Source organism: Electrona antarctica (genome assembly GCF_951216825.1).
Source record: "Electrona antarctica genome assembly, chromosome: 3".
Lineage (NCBI taxonomy): Eukaryota > Metazoa > Chordata > Actinopteri > Myctophiformes > Myctophidae > Electrona > Electrona antarctica.
Window position 1 is genome coordinate 23,675,298 of NC_136808.1, and position 11,494 is coordinate 23,686,791.

Sequence of the window (11,494 nt, forward strand, 5' to 3'; positions counted from 1 at the left end):
AGAGCTATGTTACTCTCAACTTCCGCCGCTCGCATGAATGCAGACCAGCCTCTCTTCTTTAGCGTAAATAAAAAGAACGTTTTTACTACTCACCAAAACAAAGGCGGGTTGTGTCATTAGAAAGGCCACTTTCCTTAGTGGACGCACTCTGAGCCCCCGCCACACGTATAAACTGTACTTTTTGGCCAGAAAGGGATTTTTTTTCACCGGAGGAAAAATATTCTCTATGAGGCAATTCTCTGGGCAATATCGGTAGAAGGCGCAGTGGAGTAACTAAAAGTATTTTTTTCCCGGTGGAAACAAAATCCCCTTTTGGCCAAAAAGTACAGTTTATACGTGTGGTCGGGGGCTCAGAGTGTGTTTTTTTTATTTTTTATTATTTGATAATATCACAAATAATATCACAATTTAAAAATGTAAACACTTAAACTTGATAATGCATTAAGAAAAATACAAATAAGAATGTTATTATTATTATTATGTATTAAACTAGTCTCAGGGAACACATCTTGATAAAATTGAAAAGATGATGAATTCACTGAATGTGCAAGCCCAGTCAACCATGTCCTTCACACGGAGCCAATGTCAGAATCCCATCATGTGTTGTACTGCTCTGGTGTCCATGCATTCACTAAGGTAGGGTTGCTTTCCATCTATTTAAAGCCCTTCCATTTAGGCAGCTGCCAATGTAGAGACTTTAGGTCAATATCCCCATTCATAAAGTAATCTGACTCCTCAGGGATTAAGTGCTTCTTTAAAAGGGCATTCTCCACTGACATAAGATGCAGGCTAAAGGCATGATGGATCATTAACAATGGTGGAAAGCAACTATAAAATAGGTAAGTTTTGCTTTACTTGCGTATTTACATTTTGTGATGCTTCTACACTACAACATCTGCACAGGCAAATATTGTACGTTTAACTGCACTGTTACAACTACTTGATTACTTAATAAGGTAATCGAAAGCAGCATCAGTAATTCTCTGAAATGTTTCATACATTTTGAAATTTGAGTTACTTTAAGTATATTTTTGAGGGCCCTCCTATGTCCAGCTTGTAGTGTGTGTAATCCAACACAAACATTAAATGCCATTGAGAATGAATGGACAATGTTGAGTGTCTGTGTAAACACAAACATTGCGTAACACAAACATTGATGACAAAGGTGAGGACACAAATTGTGATGTATTCCAGTATGTGTACTCAAGTATAAACATTTCGAAAACAGGGCTTTGAATTGTAGCATTTTTCATGCTGTGGCAATTGTCATTGCCATTGCCCAAGTAACACAATCCGAGTTAGGCTAGATACTTCTTTCACCACTGCACTGACATCAGTGTTGTAAAGACTTTATCTGTGACCAAGACAAGACAGCAGAAAGAAGGAGACTAAAGAGGCTGGGACATGAGGTATCATTATCTGCTGCTCTTTCCTCACACACGTCATTAAGGCAAGGAAGATCCCATGCTAATCTCTCCTAATTATGACATGCATGCTCTGTATATGTTATGTTGCACCCGGCTTGCAGCTTAGTAACTGTTTAAGAGGGAAGGTTATTCAGCACACACTGTCTGTCTGTCTGTCTGCGTGCCTCCCCCGTCTGCGAATATCTGACCAATGGAAAGAGAGATCCGGCCGCAGGAGTAGTACCGCTCTCTGGAGGATATGAGAGTGAGAGAGAGAGAGAGAGAGAGAGAGAGAGCAGTGGGCAGCTGGAGGCTCACATACGACTCGTTCACCCATGCTCCCCCCCCACCCCCCTTTCAAATGGGGCTTTAATGATTTATAGATGTTTGCTTTAAAAAGTCATTGGCATTAATCCCATGGCTCATTAACTGTTTAATTAAAATTAAATTCTGTGTTCGGAGTTAAGCAGATTGAGTGCATTTCCTCCTGGTGGGAGGCTGTCGAGTCACCTCATTTTTAGGAAGTGCTAATGTTGCGGAGCATGCATGTGAACCAACACATCTCACATGTATACCAATAAGCAGGATGAGAAAACACTGGTTCAAATGTGGATGACGTGGTTACAAAACTATATCTGTCGCTGTCGGGCACGAGCCTTGCATCGCAATATTACATCTTTTGGTAGGCCTACAGTATGTGTGTTTTTACAGCGTGCCACTGCTGACTATAAGTGTGTGTGTGCATGTGTGCACCATCAGCACCAAATGTCTCACTATAGAGTGTATGCTCATGCATAAAGTGACTGACTGGCAAATCGAGTGAAAAAGTGAGGTTAACGTCACTTAACGTCATTTTAATGCGATCAGATAGGACCTTTCTGTTTGGATGTATGGGCTGTCAATCAGATAGGACCTTTCTGTTTGGATGTATGGGCTGTCAATCAGATAGGACCTTTCTGTTTGGATGTATGGGCTGTCAATCAGATTAGGACCTTTCTGTTTGGATGTATGGGCTGTCAATCAGATTAGGACCTTTCTGTTTGGATGTATGGGCTGTTAAGTCCTGAAAGTAGTTTTTAGTTTTCCATTCCTGTCAAAGTCATTTTATTTACCATAGGACAAACCTATGCGACTGCAAGGACAAAACGGAAGTGCTTCGATTGCACAGGCTGTTTGATTGATTGATTGATTGATTGATTGATTGATTGATTGTTTGAGCTCTTTCTACAAATAAATCCTTCAAAAAGCATTGTGTTTATGTGTGAATCATTTTAAAAAGTGGGTTCATTATTCAAAAAGAACTCATGAATGACTCATGGGGCGACAAATCTGATGTCTCAACCCTGTGAGATTGCATCGGGATCCGGATCGGTTCCGTGTCCCCCGACATGACCTGATGCATGACTGCGCGGAACTGGTACACCACCTTCAGACTCTTGTCCTCCCCCACACAGGGGTCGTAGAACCCGGGGAGGCCCGACTTTGTCACCCCCGTGAGAAGGAGCGTGGAGTCTTTCACCAGACACTGCAGTGGCACCGTCACGTCGATGACCGCGCTGGCCCTTTCGTGTTTCCCATTGTTGTTGTTGTTGTCTGGCACAAACCTGCCATACCAAGCGCCGTGGATGACGAGACCCATTTTAGACTCCTCCGCTTCGATCATCCTTTGCACCGAGGCACGCATCAGTAACACGTACGACTCGGCCTCTCGCCTCCTCCTGGCGATGTCCGAAGATGAGCACGCCCGGTCTTTTTTCAAGACGTGTTCCTTTTGGGCACGCATGTAGGGCTGGATGACGAGCTTTCGAAGGGCGAGGTAGAATACCAGTGGTCCTACCGTTGCATAGAACACTGCACCGGGCAGCAGTTCACTGGTCAGGCGGATTGGGAAGTAGTACCCCTGACTGGCTCTGTTTAGCTTGATTGTGAGGGAGACCCCTTGCAGCGCTCCCACACTGACGGTGACCCCCAGGTCACTGTGTCTACTGATCCTTGTTGTAGCGCCATACTCGACCACAGTCCCAAAGAGTAATCCCGACTTTAGAGATATGTCGATCTTGGTTTTGTTTTCGTCCTGGAATTTGTACTGGTAACCCAGCATCAGGTAGGTGTCAGGCATGCCGACCTTCGCGGCGAACGTGAACTTGGTACTCTTGGTGTCCCTGACGATGCTAGTCTTCATAGATGACTTGACACCCCAGCGGCAACGCAGGTAACCCGCAGTGTTCTGGTCCAACTGGCGGCCACACTCGGCGACAACATAAGGACTCAGCCCTTGGGGTGAAACATAGAGTTGAGACTGCGCGGTCAGGAAGCTGCGTCTCGTTAGTTGTCGGAACATGTACAGTCCTAAGAACGGTCCGTGAGTGTCCCCCGAACCGACCATGCCGGCCATGAGCTGCCCCCAGCCTTTTGTTGAGGCGAATTGTCTTAAGCCCAAGTAAAAGTTTCCCTCTCCCTTTCCGTTGTTGCTCCACAGAGAGCCGGAAAGAATGGCTGTGTTTTTTGTAGTGAGAGGAGCCTCTATAGATTGCGATATGTGCATCCGGTTGATCCCGACGCACGAGAGCGACTTGTACAAACTAATAAAAATGTCTCCAAGGTCCTCTCCGTGTGGCGCAAAGCACTGCGTGGTGTCAAGGTGCGCACTGAACATCGTCTTTGGCTTGGTGCATTGTTCCAGCCGCATTTCCTCTCGCCTTCTCTGAAGATACTCGTACTCGTCTTGGATTTCCTGCCGCGTCCGTTGCCTCTCCACCACCTCCCATCCTTTGAGATCCAGCCCCCTCTTGCCGTAGAGGTCATAGATGGCCCGGGTATGTGGATCGCTGAGAACTTCGTAGGCTCGATGTACACGATGGAACAACTGCTCGGCTTGTTGCTTCAGCTCCGGCTCGCGGTGTTTGTCTGGATGATACCGCAGGCACAGTTGCCTGTATGCATCCTTTAGCTCCTTCTGCGTTGCCTCTTTCTTGATATTTAGCAGTGAATAATATTCATTGTTACAGATCTCATCATCATCAAGCTTGGAAGCCATTTGTACACATTCTCATTTCTCCAACATACAAACTTGTTTTATTTTGTAAACGGCTTTATCCTGACATCGAGTAGATGACATCATATTTGTGACATCACAAAGCTCAGATATCGGGTAGCGTGTCATTGTTCTGACGGCGCGTTATTCCGACGTCACGTTGGTCTGGGTAGCTCATTCGGTAGGTAGAGCTCTCACAGTCGGTAGAGCTCTCGCCTTTGGAGCACAAGTTCAACGGTTCGATCCCGGCCACCGCCAACTCACCGCATGAGTACCCATTTGAAAATAGCAGATTTACAAGCTCACAATGCATCGCGATGCGATGATTCGCCTTGTGAACTTGTCGATCTGCTATTCTCAAAAGATTTGTATAGGCTACATTTTTAATTCCGGACGTTTACTTGTAAGGAAGTAGTTCTACATTGCAGTATTGGTACTTTTACCAGAGTGTAGAGTAGGAGAGTAGCGACACACTTTGATCTCGCTGCAAAGCGGGTGCCTATTTGGGCTATAGTTCCAAACATTGCTCCTATGGCTGGAACTATCCCATTGAGATAGAATGAGCACTTCCACATTCCATTGTTACAATGGGAGTCAACGAATATTTTATTGTTTGTTGAATATATTGTTTAGGAGATACAACATGCAATCGAATACAAATTCTTCCACATTCTCTAAGTATGTAGATCCCACGTAAATTAAGTAATGCAGATGTTTAACAATAACTCATGAGAGCGTTAAATTCATTTTCATAAGACACTTCACCCCACATGTGTAGCTCGTGGCGAGCTGATTGCTGCTTGGTTTCCTCCGCTGCAGGTGTGTGAATGTGTGTGTTTGAATGGGTGAATGTAATGCAAATTGTAAAGCTATCTATACCATTCACCAGTTTTGCATAATCTGAATAGGGATGCTATGACGTGGTTAAAGCAACAGTCAAAAGGAGTTGTTCTCTTACAGTATGTACACAAGATGGCAACAACGACGAAACCTTGAACCTTGATACAGTATAATTAAAAGACACCACTCCATCAACTGGCCCTGGAAGCCACATAGTCCCTTAAATTGCTTTCTAAATGGGTCTGTGTTACCCAATATGTGGTTTCCTCAGCGTGTTTCAACAAAGTGAAATGAAGTGGGTGAGAGGAGGCAAGTAAAGAAGCAAAAGATTGATCGCCGTGCTCATTGGAGTAACACGACTCCAGTCGTTTTCCTCTGCAGATTTTTATAGCATTTTAAATAGCAACGTGGTAATGGCGCACACACACACACACGCATGCAGGCCTGTTTTCACATGCGCACACACGCATGCACTCAAAGGCACACAGACACACACAGACAAAGCACTTTGCGGACAAGATGCGGTCTAAAAGTGCTGGGAAATGAAAGAGGGTCGAAGGGATTAATTCTTGTCTCCAGAAATACTCCTTTGAAAGTGTATTTGTTTGCCACCTATGTAAACTGAGAGATAATGGTCCATTTTGGGTCATCTGATCATCTCTAGATGTGTGCATTCTTTTTTTCTTTAGTTTTTTTTTTACTCTTTTATCCCATTTAGGCCTGACGTCAAAATTAAAAAAAAAATGTCTTCTAAATCCTGACAGTTTTCTGAAATACCTATGTTTCTGTATCAGTGGTGCTCAATATTTGTCTCCACCAGGCCGAAGGCATGGGGAGAGAGTAGGTTTTGCACTCCGTCCGTCCGTCCGTGTGTCCGTCCGTCCGTGTGTCCGTCCGTCCGTGTGTCCGTCCGTCCGTGTGTCCGTCCGTCCGTCTGTGACCAGCTAATCGCCGGCACCGTTAACCCGGTCGATGCCAAATTTCGCACACACACTCCCTGGATGCCAACAATGAACCTCTGCCCCAAAATTTCCAGAACGGCCTGTTATAGCGCCACCAGGTGGCCGCTTTGTGCAAAACAAGTTTTTGGATAGTACACCTACAGATTTTGTCCAAACATCACGCAAATTGGTACACAGTCTCTCTAGAGCCATTCAACGAAACTGGTCTTTCAGATTTCTCAGACTCCATCCTGATTGGCTAAGATTGGCTTCCAAAGTTCGCAGGAGTGCTCAGTTTCAAACAAAATGCTGCAAATCATGAACACATCGTCTGATTTCCGTGACATTGCGCACGCACATTCCCACTAGGCCGAGGAAGAAATGCCACGTGAACATTTTCAACTCAGCCTCATGGTGGCGCTATAACTGGCCGAAAAGTGTTTTTACCTCCAACTGCACGGATTTGTGGATAACTTTGTATGCCAACTCCCTAGAGGCCAAGGAAAAACCTTTGCCTGGAATTTTTCACATCTGCTCTTTATAGCGCCACCAGGAGGCCGACATATGTAAAACACATTTTCTAATATTACTCCTTCAGATGTTATCCAAATTTCACGCAAATCGGTACACATGCTCTCCATAGTCATGTGATCAAGACGGGTTTTTTTGATTTCTCATAATCCACCTTCATTGCCTACGATTGTCTTCTAAACTTTTCAGGAGTAGCCCGCTTTGTACCCGTTTTGTACAAAACTACTCAACGCAGCATCCGATTGCGGTGAAACTGTGCATGCATATTCCCACTAGGCTGAGGAAGAAATGGACCCTTGACAGTTTTCAAATCAGCCTCATGGTGGCGCTACAACAGGCCAAGCCGTGTCTCACACACACACACACACACACACACACACACACACACACACACACACACACACACACACACACACACACACACACACACACACAAAACATGATTATATTACTCCTAAACATTTTGCCAAACATCACACACACTCCTATCCTCCTGGTGGAGACCTGTGCCCAGAAGGGCACTTTTTCTAGTTCATATATGTTTTTCCAGGAACCCCTCAAAAGCAAAGATTTTAGTTAAAAACGTTCGCTCTGAAAGAAGAAGATTTGTGCCGCATTTTCACGATTTTTCAAAAATTGCAGATCTACAAGCACATAGCGCAGCACTCAGTGCTAAAGTAGGCCTATAACATAATGCTTAAAACACCAAAAGGGGTGGACATGCATGCAGCACAATTACCCTGGATAATGCAGATGAAGGCAGGGAAAGTTTAAGCGATATTACCTTATACAGGTACAGGTTATAAAGGGTTTTCTTCTGTGTGGGTCTTAGATATTTACAAGCTTTTGCCACAAAAAGGTACAACCAAAATTAAGGTCTCTTAGTTTATTTTCAAGCTTTGCTACAAAAAGAGTCTCTAAAGCTTTTTCCACAAAAACATAATTTACACATCTCTTGAATGGTTTCCATTAGTTGTAGTCCCTTTTTAGTCACCTTGAGTTTTAGTCGACTAAATATCATAAGATTTTAGTCGACTAAATCTACGGTTGATTTAGTCAACAACATTTTAGCCGATCTACAAGCTCAAACGACAAACCTTTTTTGTCTATAGTATTAGTCGACAAAATCAACACTGAGTTCTTGAACATTGCGACGATGACAATCAGACAATGGAAGCTTGCTCGTAGCTTTGCTTAGTTGCTCTAGTGCTGAGGAAGGGCTTATTCGGCTCGAAACGTAAAGATATTTCTGGGAGCAGAAAATGGTGTGCAGTCTTTTCTTATTTTGAAACTATTACTGTTTTTGATCCGGCACCCATGCCTATTATAGGTTTTTAGATGTGCATGTATTTTTTGGCTGTTTGTCAGCTGTAGAGATTTGACATTTAACAACAAATTCCAATAACATACTTACTAGGGTACTAGGGTCCCACATGGGTCTATATTATATGGTCCCCTCCATTTTTTCCCCCTGCACCAAATCTCCCCGATCTACAACGCAGCACATGAGCTTTCACTGTGTATTTCTTGTTGTTGTTGTTGTTTTACTGTGCGTTATTGGCATTTCTGCTTGTTCCATCAGTAACCATCCCCATCCTTTGCTACTGTACTGTACAGTATGTGTGACTTGTGCATAATACTTTGCTTCCTTTGACAGGTAGGTGAGGGTTTGAATAATGTAGACACAAGGGCTGCATTAGCATAAGGAAATGACTAACATGGCTGCGGGTTGCTGCTGTACTTGCATGCAGGTGTCTCTGATGTAACACTATGCCTCTCTGGCATGGTTGATGTATGCATGCAAACAAACAAACAAACTCTGCAAGCAAAACTCCCTAAGATGGCCGCCCGCACACTGTTGTTTGGCCTGCCAATAACAGAGCTGCCGCAGGTGATGACCATCCATCCAGCCATCCATCTTCAACCGCTTATCCGTAGTCGGGTCGCGGGGGCAACAGCTCCACCAGAGTGTTTCAGACTTCCTTCTCCAGAGCAACATTAGTGACTTCCTCCTGGGGGATCCCGAGACGTTCCATGACCCACACTTCATGACCATAGGTGAGAGTAGGAACGAAGATTGCTTGGTAGACAGAGAGCTTTGCCTTCTGGCTCAACTCTCTTTTGTGTGGTACAGCGACTGCAATGACCAGTTGTGGAAAAAGGTGCATTAGCCCCTCCAATGCATGGATGGCTTTTGAAGCCCTCCATGTTAGTGTTTTATAGGATAACACTGCATTCATGTCTCGTAACGTACTGTATAGTGGCAGTGAATCTGAAATGTGCGTGGCAGCCACAGTGCCCCTCACTTCACACAAATGTGATTTTCCTATGGCCAGTTTTGAGAGTTTGTACCAAACACAAACATTGAAGACGAAGGTGAGGACGCAAATTGTGATGATGTATGATGATGTCACGTGCGATGATAAGAATTGCCCCTCACTTCACACGGACCATGTGATTATCGTTTAGTAAAAGTAAAAGTAACAATATAAAAAAGCAACACAAAAGTAAAATTGCACTCGATTAAAACAGTATTGTCAGCTAAATATACTTACAGTACCAAAGTAAAAGTACCTAAAAATGCTACAGCAGCTTGAGTAAATGGTATAGCTACATTCCACCACTGCAAACAAAACAGGCCAAGATGGCCGTCCCGCATATAATACTGACAACCACAGAGCTTGCCGGCGGGTTATGACTTTTTCCCCACTAATGTCTTTGCTAAAGTCTGGCTAGTTGCCAGTATAGGCAGAGGCAGGCTGGCAGACGGTACCACATCAAGACTAGTCACCAGAGCCTTGAACGCAACGATGGGGACTTTAAACCATTTAGGACGATCTGAGACATGCAGATCTACAATAATGTCTTCTAAATCCCCCCCCCCCCCCCCCCCCCCCCAGAAGCAAAGATTTGAGGTAAAAATCGTTCGCTCTGAAATAATATATATTCAAAGATTTGCACCACATGTTCACGCTTTAAAAAAAAGAAATAGCAGATCTACAAGCTACGAGCTTGTAGATCTGCTATTTTTCAAGAGGAAAAGTGTAACATATATAATGCTTAAAACACCAAAAAAGTGGTCCCCGTCCTGAATGGGTTAAAGGGAGCAGCTGGTGTGTTGATGTGGGGGTTCTCCCGCCGTTCCACCAGGGGGCTTGAGATTCATTTAAATGATAGAGATTACTTTTAAGCGCTTTGCGCATTAATTGATGTTGAGAGTTGGGGGGAGATAGAGGGAGGCGAGCGGTTGCTCTGTACGCGAATAGGCTGTTGTATTTGACTGCACGCACACATGTCAAATCCCAAGTGTTCATCTAACTGTGAGAGAGTACAAACGGAACCAAATCTACCTCAAACGGGTGTCCATTTCGTTCCGCCTTTACTTTCTCGTTCCGCCTGTACTTTCTCATATTTAAATCCCCCCCCCCCCCCATCTCTCTCTCTCTCTCTCTCTCTCTCTCTCGCTCTCTCTATCTCTCTCTTATTTCAGACATGCTCTAGTATGTGAAGAGTCTGCCTGTGCTATTAATTTCAGCGCCATTGCCGAAAACCTTTGTCAATTGAAGCCTAATTTTGATACTAACACTTAACGCCGAAGCCCTTCGGCAATTAGCCCTTCACTAAGTCCCTCCCCAACCCATCCTTGTCCAATAGGCACATTAGCAGCGAAGAAAGCTTGACCTGCATAGCAACCATTGCTAAACTATTTGGATTGGCATTGGACAATCGCTTTTTGGGGTGGGATTTAGTGAAGAGCTAATTGCGCTTTTATAGAGCGTTCGATTGCTCGAGCCAAACTGCTACTTACGTTAGCTGGTTAGCTAGCTGTGTTGTTAGCACAGCACTGGATCGCCCATCTTAGATCGTCGTCGCCATAATAATCCATTCTATCCATTTCTTTCAATCGCCTGTATCTCCTATTCCTTGTCCCGGATGGCATTTTGGTCAAAACAGAGTTTCTTTGACGGCACTGACGATCTGGAGCTCTGCAGAGCTCCGGTCTGGATTCACAATGTAAACAAGGCCGGCCCAGCTCCATGTAAATCACACAGGTGTGATTTTTCAATAAATGTGTGACTAAAATGTGACTAAAACTAAATGAAAATATTGAAGAGACTATACGACTAAAACTAAAATCGAGCATGCATGCACTGCATGTCCGGCGTGTCTTCAAAAAAAATAAACATGCATGAACGCACACCTTTCAAGGGCAAGTCTGTGTTCCATCTGTCAGAAAGTATACGTACGTGGGAGGGAGCACATGACTGCGTCTGTGACAGAGCTCGGTGGGTTTGTTATCCGTTCAAAGAGCGCCATACTGTATATTCTTTCCTTTGCTCCTCCTCCCAGGTGCCTTCCAGATGCCTTTTCTTAAGGCATATCAAGTGTCTCTGCCTTTGATAAAAGTATCACTGCAATGCCTGACCCCCATACTGAGAATTGTGCATTCAGTGAAATTCCCTTATTCCCTACCTCTCTCATATCTCTCTCTCTCTCTCTGCTCTTCTCTTCTCTCGCAGGCCTCATTGTGATTCCTCCACCCGCTTGGTTCCATCTTCGCTCACTTAGCGGCCCAGGAGGTTCTGTCTGGGTCTCCGAGGAGCCTCCGCTGGCGCCCGGTCAGAGGCCCCTTTGAGCTGCCAAGCCAACAGAGGGCCGTCCGTCGCTCCCCGCAGGCCGTGTGTTCCTGTGTATATAACCGAGGCTGCTGGGATATGCTGGCACGCGCGGGGCACCGCTGA

At 44.7% G+C, this 11,494-nt stretch overlaps 1 protein-coding gene across 1 annotated transcript; it reads right to left on the minus strand.

Moving 5' to 3' along the window:
• Positions 1 to 2,697: 2,697 nt before the first annotated feature.
• LOC306919702 (dnaJ homolog subfamily C member 11-like) lies at positions 2,698 to 4,443 on the minus strand (the record flags this gene model as incomplete). Its single annotated transcript, XM_079496256.1, has 1 exon — positions 2,698 to 4,443. One exon carries the CDS (start codon positions 4,441 to 4,443, stop codon positions 2,698 to 2,700), a length of 1,746 nt encoding a protein of 581 aa, XP_079352382.1.
• Positions 4,444 to 11,494: the final 7,051 nt, after the last annotated feature.